The 17,180-nt window shown below is 39.9% G+C and overlaps 1 protein-coding gene, 1 long non-coding RNA gene and 1 pseudogene across 2 annotated transcripts; 2 read left to right on the top strand and 1 right to left on the bottom strand.

The window, feature by feature from the left end:
* The first annotated feature begins 2,017 nt into the window (after nt 1–2,017).
* On the top strand, nt 2,018–2,746 carry LOC148801030 (uncharacterized). Its single transcript, XR_016084603.1, has 2 exons — nt 2,018–2,170; nt 2,256–2,746. It is a non-coding gene; the product is annotated as an uncharacterized LOC148801030 (long non-coding RNA).
* A 4,855-nt stretch (nt 2,747–7,601) lies between these two features.
* Nucleotides 7,602–8,283, top strand: LOC104603493 (syntaxin-111 pseudogene; annotated as a pseudogene).
* A 7,015-nt stretch (nt 8,284–15,298) lies between these two features.
* LOC104602010 (large ribosomal subunit protein P1z-like) lies at nt 15,299–16,499 on the bottom strand. Its single transcript, XM_010265550.3, has 4 exons — nt 16,371–16,499; nt 16,167–16,246; nt 15,731–15,946; nt 15,299–15,624 (listed from the first exon to the last, which is right to left on the bottom strand). Exons 2-4 carry the CDS (start codon nt 16,233–16,235, stop codon nt 15,571–15,573), a joined length of 339 nt encoding a protein of 112 aa, XP_010263852.1. The 5' UTR covers nt 16,236–16,246; nt 16,371–16,499; the 3' UTR covers nt 15,299–15,570.
* Between the last annotated feature and the right edge of the window lie 681 nt (nt 16,500–17,180).

The raw sequence follows: 17,180 nt of genomic DNA, 5'->3' as shown, positions 1-17,180 counted from the left end.
AATTTTAACTTTTAATATGAATACTAAAAATCCAAACTTACCTATAAAAATGGTTGGAGAGAATCTTTCTATGAAAGGGTGGGGAGAAAATTCAAAAACTCCCTCTGAGCTCCAAAATAATTTGTTATGTATATGCTCATTTTGGGATATTTGTTAAACAACCCGACTAGTAAATTCATTTTCTTTGTATAATATTTGCATATGCATGAATAATCTATTAAAAATATATTATTTGCATACTGTGAAATCTTTGTTAATATGTGTTTTAATTTTGAGTGGTGTACCACTCAGAATAGTTTACTTTTCACATCTATGGGATTGAAGGAATCCAAAAAAGCCTGTCTGTAGATGCATAAGATTCGCCATTGTTTTGAGCACTTTCTACTATCTGCAATAGCGGGGTTGTTCTTCTAAGGCCCCTGGTTAGCTTGTGGACATTGTTTTAAATGACCAATATTTTTTGGTCCATTTTGGGGCTCAAGAAAACTGGGGCAGCCCTATTCTAACCAGTGTTTTTAAAACCAGCCCGGACCAGATGGTTGGACTAAAAATTAGGAATTTGATCAGCTCTATTTTACTCTAAAACTGTTTTTTGACCAAAAACCATTGATTTGATTAATGAATCGTTGATCCAGTCACACCATATGACTTGGAAATCAGTCCTATTTGGACAACAGTTTTTTGCTTTTTTTATTTTTTTATCAGAACGGGCCATCCGTTCAGACCGGACAGTTGGACCATACAACTCGGGAGCCAATCCCTAGAACAGTTCCCTATCCGGTCTGGATTTAAAAACCTTGATCCTAACAATCCTAAACAATGTTTCTTTTGTTTTTACGATTGGTATCTGCCCAAATAACTTCTCAAAATTTTATTTATGGTTTTGAGTCCATTTTTTGTTTTTTTTGTTTTTAATTTTTTGCTTATTTTAATATTAATGATATGTAAAATGCTATATATAAAAATGTTCCTAAACGTTTTATTCCAACTGAAGTTATCTTGATTTCAGCCCAACCCAATCATAAATGTATCTTTATTTTTCAAAACAAATTTTATATGTCCCAACATAAAACCAATCAAGTTTTAAATTTCACTAAATAATTGAAATTTTAAAATACGAGACTCAAATCCATGACCTCTTATTTCTATATTTTGCATAATTATCAATAGTCCACCTCTTTATATGTGTTAATTAATGACTCTCTATTGTACAAATTATTTTATTACACACAATTTAAAGAAAAAAATATAAATAAAAAGACTTAAACCCTAATTGTTTGCTTTAAAAGTTAAAAACTTTACCATTTACCTATCATATTTAAATATATTAAAAGATATAAAATGTATTTACATAGTATTTATATGACCCATAATATATATATATATACATATGTCACATCATCACGGTTCGACCTTTGGTTCAACCCCAATGGAACCTTTGACCTGTGAACCTCTTCCTTCTTCAGTTCTATGCCCAATCCAGTTCTCTGAACATTGCAAGATACAATGATTTGCACTCTACATATTTATATTTATACTCCTTCCAAAAAGAATATAAATACAAATATATAGACTGCAAAAGCTTTTATTTTGCATTCTTCTATTAGTATTCTTTTTACAATTGTATTTATACTTTTTCATAAACTGAGCCTTACAAAGAATATTAATACGTAAAATACAAATATATACAGAATAAATACAAAATAGTCTAAATTTCTTTGTATTTTATTTAATTATTTATTGATATAAAAAAGGAATTTATTTATACTCCTTCCAAACTGAGCCTAGGAGGGAACTTGATAATAGCCTATAGGGGGAATGGTTCTGGCCTGTGGGCTTATAACTTCTGCACCATTCAATTCAAACAATGGGATGGTGTGTACGGTCCAAGTTGCAAGTAGAGGAACGGTCGGGTGACAAAAAGAGTCCGGATTCAGTGGACCCTTCGATTCACGGGGCACGTGAACTCTCCAATAGTAGGTGTGCACGTTGCCCTATTTATTGATTGCTATTCCGTTGATGTAACGAGACTGTTAATGTTATCAACTATCTTTCCCCCTCATTTGTTTGAACTCTCTTTCTGCAGTTTCATTTTCACCAGAGCCCTAGCTCAAGAGCAAGAGGGTGGCATGCAGCAATTTCAACGTCTGATGGCGTGGAGTCAACCGGGGTAAGCATCTATTCTCCTCATGTTCTCTCAAAACCTGTTATTCCTCTCCAATCTAATATTCTTCCTTTCTACAAACCACCGACAGCGATTTCTCTGTTTCATTCAGCTCTAACGGCATAGAATCAACCAGAAACAAGTGTAAACCAGCAGTTGGGTTGGAGCATTTATCGCTGGCTATCCAAAATCACAAGCTTTGACCCAATTGCATCCTCGTTTGGATCAATCTACGTGATGGACAACGCACTCACAGCCACACCCGATATAAATTCAACCCTCAAGGGGCGTGCTCAAGGGCTGTATGCCATGTCTTCACAATAGAACAAGTTCAGCCTTCTGATGACTCTCATCTATGCATTTGCCAGCTGACCATACAACCGTAGTTCCTTCAGCGTGGTAGGTCGGAACCCTATCTTGAATGAAGTAACAGAGACGCCAATTGTTGAAGGGACGGGAGTTTTCTGGATTGCATGTGGGTATTGCTTAGCAAAGACACACTCCATGGCAGTATTTGATGCAGTAATCAGATATAATGCGACCCTGATACATTAATTAATGGAGTTCTTATTTTTGTATTCATATTTTATTTGGATCCCCCGGCCTTCTATGAGATTTTCTATTACGAGTTCGAGTTCGAAAAATCCACACTTAGACTCTACTAACCAACCAATCATCGTTAACCACATCAGCTCAACCCGGCTTCAGTCAGAGCAAAGCACGTTTCAACAGCCTTTGCATCCTTGCGTTGGGAATATTTCCGTAGTTACGTGATGTATTTGATGAGAGATATTCCCAATGCAAGATTGGCAGGACTGCTCGGAAGGGTGTGAGCACCGACTTACTCTGATAGAAGCCGAACTCGGTAACGAGGTATATGATGTTTTCTGGTTGACAGGGCTATGCAATAGAGGTAGGACTCCCACCACCTGACAACAAAACGCATCCCAACCCTTTATCAACATAATCTCACACGGCATATTTTATACATGGCATGTCCCACTTTTACGGTGGATCCCAGTCTCAGTGAAAATGTACGGTGTTAAATCAAGTTCGTAGAGAATTGGAACATGTATCGTTGGTAGAAGATCTCAACTCGGTGTGCCCAAAACACCCTCGGTCTTAGACTCCTGTTTAAAACAGGAAAATAAAAGAAAAGATATTGGGTCTCGATCACGTGGGGCTATTTTACTATTTTATTTCTCAGCACAAACACAAAATGACAGACCAATACAAGAAAAGAATAAAGTATAGAACGTCGTAATGGCGTCTACCTTGGTAGCAGAGCTGACGTCGTCATACTTATTCCCAGCTTTATAAAGAAACCGTTGGCTTTGGACCGTTGTATGAGAATCTTCTGTGCTGATCTACTGGGCCCATGACATTAGTTTTAAAGATTCCACACATCCGATCGTAATCGAGTGGTTTTGGCTTTTTGGCTGAGAGTCTGGGACTGGGAAGAAGCAGCAAGGCTGTCAGTGTCCATGCCCAAATCAGCACATGAAGATACGGATACGGCACGACAGGTCAGGGCAGGACCTAGCAAGCTGGTTATGTCGGTATGACACCAGTCTACTCTGCTCACTTTGGCCTCCAATATCAACTATCAAGTTTTGGGATTGCAGGAACCGTTTGATATCGTAGGTCAAATTTCTGCAATAAATTGTAGACCGACAGATCAGATGAATAGAATCTCATCAGAGTCAACATTTAGGTGGGATCTCGATCATACAGATCCTTTCTCCTCAAGTGGAACAGCATCTTGCCCAAAGACTGAAGTGAAGAGGGACCTCTTTTGTCTTGGGCGGTGTATCTGATTCCGATACATGAATGGAATTTTGACCAGCAAAGCTAAAAGCTATGATGATTACGAAAACCAAGGAGAGCTTTTGTGATGAGTCTTGTGAAAGCTGGAAGAGGGCAGGATCTCATCAAAGATTCTCCCTCATCCACTGTTGTCATCATCAAAGATTCCCTTTTTCTAAAAAGAGTTTGTACAACATGTCTCCTCCGTCCTTTCCATCTCTCTCTGATCTCTGTTTCTCTTCTATTTAAGTTCAATTTTTTTTTCATTAATTAATCATGCCCTTGACCATATCCATCACACATTTGTTTTAAATTTACTTTCGGGTAATTTCAAAGAAAAATTAGAGTTAAATTATAAGGGTAACCGGTAAGGAAGAAGAAAATTTTAAATTTATACTTGCTTTGGAATAATTGACGAATGGGTGTGGCAACCGTTGTGATGGAAACAATGGAAAGAATTTAAACTACAGTAGCTGGTAGGACCATTATAACGGTAGAAAGTTGGACTGATGAGCGTATTTTCGTTATTCAAGGCATTAGAGTGTTGGACCCGTGTAGCACTGCTCAATGAGAAGCATCTCTTACCAAGTTTCGGTTGAAGAGGAAAGATTTACAACAAACAACACACATTTGTACTACTCAATGAGCAGTGTGGTAACCTGCTGAAACAATTAAATGATGTGACTTCTTGCTGAACCCATTGCAGAACAAGATTTAACGTAGGGGTCATCATTTCAGCCCGGCCAAAAAATTCAGGGCTTGGGCTTGGGTTTGTGTTCAGCCCCGGCCCGGGCTCGGTCAGGTCCGTAAATTTTAGGGTTGGATTTGAGCTTAATACATAAAGTTTGGCCCGGCCCGGTGTAGTCTGTATATATTTAAATTTATACATTTTGTATATAATACATACATGTTATTTTACATTATATTATATATTTTATATATAAATATTATAACATGACATGTATAATTTATATTATATGTAATATTTTATATTATATAATGTATAAAATAGGTTTATATGCATATTATGTCATTTAATATATAGATATATAATGTTTTATAATATGAGTGACATTGGCCCAGAATCAGGCTCGACCTGGCCCAGCCTGACCCGATCCGGTTCGGGCCCGTATAGACCTGGGCTAGGGCTTATGTTTCAGGCCCGAAACCTTGGGCTAGGCCGGGCCAGGCCCGGGCCTAAGCTATAGAGCCCTTATCATAAGCGTAAAGCCTAACCTAGGCCCGGCCCATGATCACCCCTAATTTAATGCCATAAATATTCATTCAAAGCAAGTTTGTGCTCAAACACTTCCAACGGCCTCTTGTAATCTTGCATTGGGAATATCTATAAAGGTTGTTTGAACCACCTTTGCTCTGACCGAAGCTGGACTCTCTTGTTTACCGAAGTAACTCCAATAGTTTGCAATCAATTTACTTCATTGACCTTCTATTAGATGACAGTGGAAAATAATAGTTTTGACACCAATGGGCATTTCAATAAAATTAACCAACTAACATAAAAATCTCCCTATAGTTTCACTTTAGCAAAAACCTCCCCTAAATTTTTAAAGAATTCGACAAAAACCTCCCTTCCAACCAAGGTTCAAAGTATCGACACGTATCGACCCGTATCGGCCAATACGTATCGTTCCAACACCCCACCGATACGCCCCTACAGTGGGTGTATCAGTCGTCTGATCAGTTCAGGGTGTGGCAAAGACCTAAACCAGCTCCCCTGAACTAGTTGGCAAAAATAAATTAAGAAAAAAAAAAGAAAAACCACCAAAAGGAGTATCGATTCACCCGACGTATCAGGCGTATCGATATTTTGAACCTTGCTTCCAACAATGAATCAGATGGAAACCATCAGACCGGTGCATCAAATTTGTTCCAAATTCCCATTTTACCCGTTTGCATACATTTTTACTGAAATACCTCAGTCGACCTGGTATCCTCTTTACCTCTCCTGTCAACGTCTTTTATCCTCTGTACTATCCTTGAATTCTATCGTCTAAAGAGGAGGAAAGGGGCAGCTCTTTCAATCTTTCATCCAAACCCAAACGAAACACAGCTCTTTCCTTTTCTCCCTAACTTTCTTTGCCGATTTCTTCCTCCTCTTTCAATCTCCCATGAATCTGTAATTTTGTGTTCAGTTACGTTTTTCTTATTCATTGCCCTACTTGAGTTAAAAAAAAAAAATCTATTTATTGAACCATAAAATTTAATGTATTTTGGAGGTATGGACCTGTTGAATGATATAGAGAATTTTTCTTGTAAAAAATCTTCAAAGCAGCAGTTGATGAAGGAAAATTTGGCCCGACCTCGTAATCACTCAACACGTGGCGAAGGCAAACAGCTCGGCACAACAGCGCACCCAGGGTGCAAGCACCAAAGGGAAGAAACCAACAGTCTGATCTCCCTACTAAGAGCCCGACCTCCCTATGAGGAGCCCGACCTCCCTACTAAGAGCTCAATCTCCCTACTAAGAGCCCGAACTCCCTACGAGGAGCCTGAACTCTCCCTTAGGCCCCGAGCCACACAAGGCAGTGACCCGAACTGGCCCGCCTCATGGTAGTTTGGGACACTCCCCTATCCGAACTCAAGACCATCTCGTTCACCACTCTAGCACTTCGCCTCCAAGACGCCGAACTGAACAAACGTACCATACCTGACACCGAGGAGGTCCGTATCCAAGGGCGGAGCACCTGACTGACTTGGGATCTGACGCTTGACAGCCGCAGTTCAACGGTCACCTACCACCACCACCTGCCATCGTCATCGCTAGTCGCAGAGACGGCTCCGACAAAAGGGAGCAGTGGCGGTTCTGTCCAGCAGAGGGGATGACACCCGAACTGGCGGGAGACCAGAGGTAATCATACCCGACCTGACAGAAGCTTAGGAGTGAGTGCACGAGGTGGCTATAAAAGGCTCCCTACCCCTAAGAACAAGGTACGTAAACTTTGCGCCATCTAGTTTTATCTTGCCTAAGAATTCTAACTTGAGCTTCGGAGCATTCATACCGGGTTCCCCCTGGAGCTTCCCCATCTTCTCTGTTTCAGGCTCCCTGTAGCTCCGTTCAGAGGCAAGGTCATTGACAGCTAGGACTAGCCGGATTGCGCACCATCAGCAGCTTTTTGTGTTAATGGAATGTGGTTTTCAAAACAGAATTAACTAATGTTCACCATTCATTGGCCTGGCCGCATGGCATTAACAGCTCCAAGGTGATGCAAAATACATATGGTGGGGAACAGGAGGATAGTGATCATCCCCGTATGAGGTTCCTATAGCCAACCATCCACCATTAGCAGTCAAGAAGGCTAATGGGAACAGGGCTCATTCTCATGAGTTTTTTGTAAATGGGTTTCCAAATCATAAAGCACACAATGTGTTGTATATTTTTAGCCCCAGAATTTTGTAAATACAGGTTTTCAAATCATTCTTATGCATAAACGCATCATTGTAAGTCATTTGTATATAGACTTCACTTCTAGGAAGGAAGTTATTTCCAAAATTGGGTCCTTTAAATCTAAAAACATCTCATATAGCCATAATCTACTCTCGCAGATTAAGCGTCTCTCTTCCAAAGTTCTATGATTCCAAGTTTCAACTGATATAGAGAAAACAGAGCAAGATGAACGGTTTGATAACAAAACCCCTCCTCAACTATGTGGATCTAAAGAAAGAAGCCATGAAAGATCTGGAAGCTAGCAACGTCAACTTGGAGATGGTAGTGACGGCGACGCAAAATCAAATAGACCATAGAAGGCCGAGATGGTGAAAGAGATTAGCTTCATCAAAGACTTCCTTGGCTGGATACAGCAAGCCAACGATGAGAGCAAGTGCCTCCCCAAGCCGGAGGCCCTAAAAGCCTTGCACACACGAGACAATGCCAATATCGTGACCGTGCTTAAAAGGTGAGAAACATAAAGTCTCAACTTGAGAATATTGATTGTGCCAACACTGCCAATAGGAGGCTCTCTGGATACAGAGAAGGGATGCTGGTGGACCACACAAGGACTTCGGTCACCATCAAGCTGTGGAAGAAGCTAAAGGAGCTAATGGACTTCTAGGAATTGAGACAACGGATGATGGTGGAGTACGATGTACCGTCGATATTTCATAGTAACAGGGGAGTGCCCGGAAGAAGAGGTCATAGAGAAGATTATATCAAGTGGGACAGGAACGGGAGGGGAGGAGCTACTGCAGAGGGCGGTGCAGGAGCATGAGAGGGGAAGGTTCTTGAGACGGTGTTGGAGATACAAGACGGGCACGATGCGGTGAAGGAGATTGAGGGCAAATATGATACTTTATAAATTAATTGAATGACACTTCAGGGTAATTTTCTAAATGTTGACGTTTTCTGTCTAGTCAGTGAAGGAAGGGAGATTTTTATTAAAATAAAACTATAAGAAACGTTTTTATGATTGTGAGAAACTTTTGGGGAGGTTTTCATATTTTACTCTAATGAAAATATCATCTTTTTCCCCTAATAAGACATGTCCATATCACTATTTTTAGATGGCAAATCAAACAATTGACAGTGAAAGATTGATTAAGTAAATAGTGGGTGTTTTAAAAAATTAAAATATTAAAGGTAGGTTTAAATAAATCCATGAAATTAGATGGGCGTTCTTATAAATAATCTTTTTTTTATTGATTAGACAGTAGCATTGTTGTCTTTTTGTGTTTTCATACCTTTCTTTTTTTCACAAACAACGCAATATATATATATGATGGGATTGACGACCATACCAGACCATACCAGAATGACAAAAAAATCGGGTCAATTTTAGGAGAAAACAAGGTTTATGAGATTTTGGTTCAATTAATTAAGATATACATGTTTTTCTCTCAAATTTATATGGGGTTTGATGATGCAAGATTTGGAAGCTTCTAGCTGGAAGATGATCTGAACCTTAATCGTGTAGCGAGCTGGATCAAGCTGCAAGACAAAGGATTAGAGAACCCGAGGTGGCTAACCCGGCATGGTCGCTCTGATGCTTAAGTCAGTACTAGGTTATGCGAGCTAAAAGTTTGTATGCTAGTAAGCTAGTGAGCAAATAGTCATGCGTACTCTGTGTCATTGTGGTTGGTGCATTTATATAGGTATTGTTTGGGGTAGGCTTCACGCACCGCATCCGAGATTTCTGGTAGATCGTGCCTTATTGGTTTGAAATCCTCAGAAGTAACCGCTATGCACGTTGACCATCCTCTGGAACATTCGGTATGCGGGCCAACTTCAGAGAAACCTAGGAGTGTTGGGGTATGCATGGCGAATTTGTCAGCGAGCACATCTCGTAGGTCACCACTTGGTCCTCAGTTAGATCGGCAAGCCCTCGAGAGAGGTCGCGCCTCGCGTCGAGGTCACTTCGTCCGGTGACGTGGAACTACAGGTCGGCCTTAGACGAGGTGCTGCAAGCCGACCTAAGTTGTGGTCGAGGATGCCAGGTCAGCGATAAAGGCAAGTCGCCAGGTCGGGGCGAAGATGAACTACGAGGGGACTCCAAATCATCGCTTAGGTGGCATCTAGGTGTCGTCCAGCTGTTTCAGGATGCCATGTGTCATGGGGTTATTGGAGGGCCGAATCCGCCCTCATCAATTGCCCCCCACTCCCGAGCTAAGGGCAACTCGGCGAAGGGAGTAGATTGTTCCTTTGACCCGGAATGACTGTTTGATGAGCTCGTATTCGTTGGCGTCAATCCAATTTGCTCCTCAGGTTGGAAAAGTCCAAGTGTTTGTAGCCTTAAGCAGGACCTCGCAGTCTTGATTATCGAGGCACAAGAGCAAATTCATCCACTCGAGGAGAGGTGGAACAGTTACCCCGAGGACATCTACCTTATTAGGGATGTGACCATCAAGGGTTCTGCAATCCGACTAAGTACCTCGAGAGCAAAGCTCATCATGCCGTCCTCAAGAAAGGGTTCTATGTGACTACTTTATCAGGTTGCTCCACCTAGGTAGACTTTGACGCAGTGTCCCTCAAGCTGGTTCTCAAAAGAGTAGCTAGCGATTTCGATACAGAGCCTGAAACCGAGGTGGAGGTCTACTGTGAAGAGATCGGCCAAGTTTGTGTCTGTCATGGTCTAGTATTTCCTTTGTTTCTCTTTCTTGTGCTGAATTAGTCATCCTTCCTTCGCTTCTTTTTCTGTCTTTCTTTTTCCTTTCTTCTTCTGCACACCGATAAGGCTGAGGCGGAACGTTATGTACCCGACCTATCTGCACACCGATGGGGCTGAACGCAAACTGCTTTTTTATTCCGCCCGTGCTGAAGAGGCGACTGGGTCTTATTCAGGTTTAGCGTCGAGGTCATTATTTGTTCGGCGTCGTGGCACTTGGGCTCTGGGAGTGACTCATAGTCCACTCCCCATAATATTATTTAGCTGACGTGCGGCCTGTCCTCTCCGCCTAAGCAGATGGTCATTCTGTAGTAACTTCTCATATGGATGCTTCTACATCACCCCGTGAGATTATCTTCTTGGGTGAGTCGGCAGTTCAGGGCCACGGCTGCACTGCATCAACCTCATAGTGACGCCAGTCATCCACTCATACAAAAAGCCACTGGGAGTTCGACCTACGGGGGCAGCACTACTGACTTTAGGTCGCCAGCTTGCACGGGAGCCTTTGAAGGCTCAACCTGCAAGGGCGTCCAGGCAGTCCGTTGGCCGCCGGCTTCTACGGGAGCCACGAAGAGGTTGACTTGTAGAGGCGACCTCGCGAAACAGGGCTAATGAGGCCTCGTCCTGGCTGATTGTTATTGAGAATGAGTTGAGGTCGTTTTGCTACTATCTACATCGGGCTTCTCCCATGCTCAAATCTGGAAATCCATGCTTCATCTCATAAAATTTCCACGCTTCAATCCCGACGGGAACTGCTGATAGCTCTACCGCAGGGAGAGGGGCGTTCACATGCGATAGCGGTATATTTATCCGGGGCACTGGGAATGCTGGGTTCGACCTGAATTTGTCTTATTGTCACAGGGGAGTTCTCAAGGTTCATCACAGATGTTCTTGCCCCCGAGTAATTGATATTCGTTCCGGATGTTGGTGCTGCTTAAAAATGCTTTTTAATTCATAAAAAATGAAAATTAGAGAGTGAAAACTTAAATTTTTAAAAGGCACGATCTTAGCTTTCTTGAAGACGAGGACTTAGCTTTTTTGAAGGTGAGAACTTGGCTTCTTGTAGCGTTTCCTACAGATGGCGTCAATTGATGATGCACGATCTGGAAGCTCCTAGATGGAAGATGACCTGGACCTTAGTCGTGTAGCGAGCTGAACCAAGCTGCAAGACAGAGGATTAGAGAACCCAGGGTGGCTAACCCGGCAAGGTCACTTTGATGCTTAAGTCAATACTAGGTTGTGCGAGTTAAAAGTTTGTATGCTAGTAAGCTAGTGAGCAAATAATCGTGCGTACTCTGTGTCATTGTGGTTGGTGCCTTTATATAGGCTTTGTTTGGTGTAGGCTTCGCGCACCGCATCCAAGATTTCCGGGAAGTCGTGCCTTACTGGTCTGAAATCCTTGTGGGTAATTGCTATGCACATTGACCATCCTCCGGAACATTCGATACACAGGCCAACTTCAGAGAAACCTGGGAGTGTCGGGTTATGCATGCTAAATTTGTCGACGAACATATCTCGCAGGTCACCGCCTGGTCCTCAATTAGATCGGCAAGCCCTCGAGAGAGGTCGCGCCTCGTGTTGAAGTCACTTCGGCCGATGACAATGTGCTACAGGTCGGCCCTGGATAAGGTGCTGCAAGCCGACCTAAATTGTGGTCGAGGTCGCTAGGTCAGCGATAAAGGCAGGTCGCCAGATCAGGGTGAAGACAAACTACGATTTGGAACACCAAATCATCGCTTAGGTGACATCTAGGTATTGTTCAGCTGTTTTGGGATGCCATATGTCATGAGGTTATTAGAGGGCCAAATCCGCCCTCATCAGGGTTCATGGAGATTTAATTCAGTTAAGCGCCAACTCTCTCTCTCAAATGAATCACTAAATTTTTCATGAGAAATTTGCAATAAACTTGGATGGGATAAATTGACACTTTTAGTAATAGCTTTTGCATGGGTAAAAGAGAGATTAAGTTGATCTTTTCTGATTGGTGTTAGGTAATGACAACCTCAAAATAATTTGATTTTTAATTTATATTGAAAACTTTGAAACCTATTGCGTCAATAAAATTTTCAGCATTAATAGATTACATGTCTTTGAATAATTAAAGGTGAATCCACAAAACACTAAATATAGGAACCACAAAAGAGTTTTGAAGGTGAGGGAAAGCAGAATTGATACAACCATAAGCAATAATGCACACAAGCATTAAGAATGCTGGAAGAGAGAACTAAATTCAATTTGCATATAATTTTTTGGGTGAAAATTTAATTTGCAAATTGTATACCAGAGGCTTCAAAACTACTAAAAATCTAAAACACCTACCAACAATATAAACACCTGCAGAAAGATTCATTAACAAAATCAAAGCAAAAATCAAGTTTCTAAATATCGACAAGAGCCAATACACTAGTAGGGCTTATTGGCTTGTGTCGATACATTTCTTTTACGTTTTATTTATTTTTTTCAAAACCGGTTCAGAGGGGTTAGTTTAAAACCCAACTACCCTCTGAACCAGTTACTGAGGCTGACCCAATACAACCCATGGAGGGATGTATCAATACTTTGAACCTTGGCAAAAATTATTACATTCGACTTGTACAATCAAATCCTAATGACAAACAATATATGTAGGAATATTATACTTATTTGGGAGAATCACTGATCAGCCCAGCTCAGAATTCTTAAACCCCACCATACAGAAGATGAATCCAAACCCACAAGCAAGATGCAATGTATAAGGGTGCTACTAATAGACCATGGGGGGCTGTAATTCAGAATTCTACAGTGAGCTGCAAAGTACTTTTCCCTACTCATTTTCTAGCATCCTAACAATATATTTTAGAACCTACCTACTCACACAAACACGTGTGGAACCAAATCCCAAGCATAAATAGAAAGGATTCTATCTGATAAGGGCAATTTTTGGACCTAATATCAATAAAATTAAACTTTTTAACATAATTTTTACAATAGGCTAACTTTTTCTTTCAAATATTAAATAGGGATAGAAATACTGTTCATCTCCTTTTTCCTCCAGACCACCAATCTCTCTCCCTTCTTCTTCTCTGCATCTGAGTTTTTCCAAACTCAAAGCAGGATACTCCCCTTAAATTTTCTTTTCTGAGGCAAAAGAAGTTAAGCAGCAGGAGATGCCTCTCATACTCCAACCTGATGTGCCCGGTGGAGAAGCGAAGCAACTCATCAACACAAACTGTCTCTCTAATCATTTTTCTTAGGGGAAGAAATTAATAAGAAATTCTAGAAAAGAAAGAACTCAGAGGGTAAGAACAAGGCACAACGCACACATTATAGTAGTTCTTCTGGGAAACTGTGTTTCAATTCGTGGCAACGGATGCGAACATGAGGTGATCAAACTGGTAACATCTAACAGTGGAATCGTAGAGTCATACGCACCACCCATCACCGTAGAGTCGATCACCAACGAAATTCCAGGCAACGGCATATTCCGGAGCCGCAATCTCTTATCTCAACCACTCATCCATAATGAAGAGCTCCTCTCTCCGGAGACTTGTACTATCTACTACCTCTGATGCTGGGAGAGGAGCCCGAATCACCAGAGACTGTGTCCTCAGACCAAACAGATCTCTCTCGCTTCTTCACCATTTTTGTTTGCAGCAAACAAGAAACTATAAGGGTAAGCAAAAGAATAATCTGTGATCAATAATTATTAATATTGGAGATTGTTTGGTGATTTGAAGAAGGAGATGAACAGCTTTTCTGCCCCTATTTGATATTTTTCAAAAAAAAATAGCTTATTTTAATAATTATATTAAAAATTATTTTTATTGACATTATAGCCCAAAAGTTGCCCTTATCGGCTATAATCACTAAATAGAAAGATGCAAAAATAAACAAAAGATAGACCAAACCTGGGATCCTCCCCTCCTGAGCATTAATGAATAATGATAAAACAAACTGACCACCGTTAAACACAACAACAATTATACACAACCATCAACCCACATTAGTGATTATCCAAAAAGAACATGAACACCACAGCATTTTATCAGCCCACATTATCCATGTAGAATGACATTAATTTATTGAGATACAACACCTAAAAACCTCCTTGTCAATTATTCTCTATTATTTTTCTTTTACCGGAAAATGGAAAAAGAGTGGGAGAGAGCAAATCTCAGTGTACGGCCTTGCGCAACATAGTGGAAGAGAATCCACCCAATCATGAGCACCCTTCCCTCATTGCACCAAAAGAACATAGTGTGATACCGTTCAGTATAGGATTGGTTTCACACTCAGTCTGTTCTTTTATGAGCAAGGAAAAAAGTTTAATGTAAATAAAAGTATAGTTTTTTAACTGAAATCTGAATGTGAAGCGAAAAAACTGAAATCTGAATGGGTGATGAAGCACCATGGGGACTTGGGGAGATGAGGGATAATCGCCAGGAGCATTTGGCCCAATGCAATAGAAAGACCTACATTTTTTTGTAGAAATACAAACACCTAATATAGAAACCTCCACAAAGACGATAATACAAGAACACCTAACGAAATTAAAACCACAATCAGCCATCATCAAAATTCAAAAGTACATTACTTTTGCAATAATAATTCTCATCTCTTTGCTAGCAATAGAGAACAAAGAACAATGGTAACTTGTAAAACATCATAATATCCGACCATGAGGTCTTCTACATGAATCAGGTTTCGCTGGTTTATTATTTTTAATGTTGTTTCCATTGTTACATTATTATATAAACTTTATAAACAAGACTAAAAAATGGTTGCCACACTATCAAACCCCATATCTCGAACTTTTATAAATGCATGAGAAAAAAATTGACAAATAGAAAACTTTATCCGTGCTTCCTTGGTTATTAGATATGCGCAGTCCAGAAGCTTTTCAGGCTATAACCTATCAGGCCTTTCCATCTTGTGTGTAAGAGAGAGAGAGAGTAATTAAAATAATACTACCAATGCAAACATATCCACCAGTTTCAATTTTCGGAAGATCAACCCTAGGTGTACATTTAGGTGACAAATAAGACCTCCCTTAATAAGGCTATTCAAGAGGAAAGAGAATGAACCAATGAGAAATTGCAAATTATTAATTACACAACAATAACAAAGCATAACTAAATAATACAGAGCAGACATTGGGAGGGCAACGTGAATGAGAATGCAAACGGACAAGGCATAAAGGGAAGACGAGAAAAAACGAAGTCAATATAAGGGATTTCATCAAATGCCTTGGGAGGACTTTCCAACATCTTAATCAATTTCAATAATTTCCTTAGATACCAAATTCGAATTTTCAATTTATAAACCACTCATAATCAGAACAATCCCAACGCAAAATTTTGCAAATCGGATTGCGGAGTTTTGGGCTTGTTAACATACACTAACAGCAATCAAAATTCCCACAATAGAGCCAACAAGTTAAACAAAATATCTACCCTGGGAGAGACCCTAATTTTGCAAAAGACTATATCATACTTAAAGGAGCTCCTAATCGAACAAGCTGAATCCCATGTCCTCGTCACTCTCTTCCTTTGGTTCTTCCTGAAATACCAAGAAAACAATAACCAAATAAAACAAAATAAGAATGTAGCGACTAAAGAATTACATTTCAACAGCCCACGAAATACTTAAAACAAGTGAATTATACCTTCTTTTCCTCTGCAGCAGGAGCAGCAGAAGCAGCAGCAGCGCCACCACCTCCGGCCTGGGCAGAAACAGCAACCGGGGCGCCACCTCCACCAGAACCAGCATTCATGATGAGATCTTCAATATTTCTCTTCTCCGCAAGCTTAGCAAATAAACTTGGCCAGTAAGATTCGACCGACACATTCGAGGATTTCACAATGGTAGAAATCTTCTCCGCCTGTTTAGAACTAGTTAAGGAGAAAAGCCTAATTCTTATGGAAGAATCCAAAAATTATCTCCCAAGTGAACCAAACGCAATGAACCCTATATATACCACAAGCTCCATCAACAAATAATCCCAGAAAACGGATCAATACTAGAACAAACGGGTAAATAAGTATACGCAACATAGGAAAGTCCAGGCAAAGAACTAAAACGACGAGATCAGAAAAGGATACAGTGACGGGAATTCCCTCGTCGTGGAGGATCAATAAAGCAAGACTGCAAGCTTGCTCTCCCACAGACATTGTAGCAAAATCTGTAAATCGAGAAAGTACTTTATTAAAAAAAAAAAACAAGGAAGAAAAATCAAGACAACAAACAACGGTAATAACAGAAATGCGTACTTCAGCAGGATCGAAAACAGAAGCAAGAAAGCATACCTCCAACAGCTGCAGCTGAAACAACAAAGTTGTGAGTCTATCCGCGGCTGCCAATCTAGGGCTTTCAGAGATGAAGGAAATATATTGTAAGGGCATGAAATGCTTATAAATCAATAAGAGCTCTAGGGTTTTGATCTACGGCTCAAATTGTAGATGGCAAATTGGCAATGAGAATAGTTAGTCCAACTGTGGGCTGGGCCTGTGCCCAGCGGTACAAGCCTTACGAATAAAAACCCTTGAACTAATCCTAAGCCCACACAACCTCATCGACGTCATCATCCAGCATCATCAAGGATCGAAGTATCAGTCCCAACCAATAATTCGGATATGGATAGGTTTTGGAAGTTGATGAAACTTGCGGAAAGCCGGAAATGTTTGATATATATATATATATATGAATATGTATATGAAAAATATATAAAAATTGTGTATTTTAAAGGTGTATATAAAAAAACGTTAACAAAATATTAAATTCTCAGATGTAAATTAAAATATCAATAAAATAGATTATCAAAACTTAAAATCTATAAAATCTTTTAAAATTTCTAAGATATACATCACATGCAAATTCATAATTTTTAAATATTAAAATAATTATTCTATTATTAACATTTTTGTTTCTTTAATTTTCATGAAATTAAAAATATTTTTATATAAATGTAGATTACTTTATTTGATAAATTCAATTTAATATTACAATATTGAATATTTTGTAAATGTTTTTTTGTTTTTTAATAAATAATTTGTTATTTCTTGTAAATAATAAGTATGTTGTTATTAAATGTAAATTAAAGTATTAATTAATGATTT

Source organism: Nelumbo nucifera, chromosome 3 (genome assembly GCF_055504915.1).
Source record: "Nelumbo nucifera cultivar China Antique chromosome 3, China Antique-T2T, whole genome shotgun sequence".
NCBI classification, from domain to species: domain Eukaryota; kingdom Viridiplantae; phylum Streptophyta; class Magnoliopsida; order Proteales; family Nelumbonaceae; genus Nelumbo; species Nelumbo nucifera.
The sequence above is the reverse complement of the archived record's forward strand: the minus strand, read 5'-3'. Positions and strand labels throughout refer to the sequence as shown.

Bases quoted from the DNA above. Each gene is read 5' to 3' on its own strand.
- LOC104602010 (XM_010265550.3), bottom strand. From the start codon at position 16,235: ATGTCTGTGGGAGAGCAAGCTTGCAGTCTTGCTTTATTGATCCTCCAC. The intron at 15,947-16,166 runs GTATCCTTTTCT...AGTTCTAAACAG, and splicing joins ACGAGGGAATTCCCGTCACT to GCGGAGAAGATTTCTACCAT. The intron at 15,625-15,730 runs GTATAATTCACT...TTGGTATTTCAG, and splicing joins CTGCTGCAGAGGAAAAGAAG to GAAGAACCAAAGGAAGAGAG.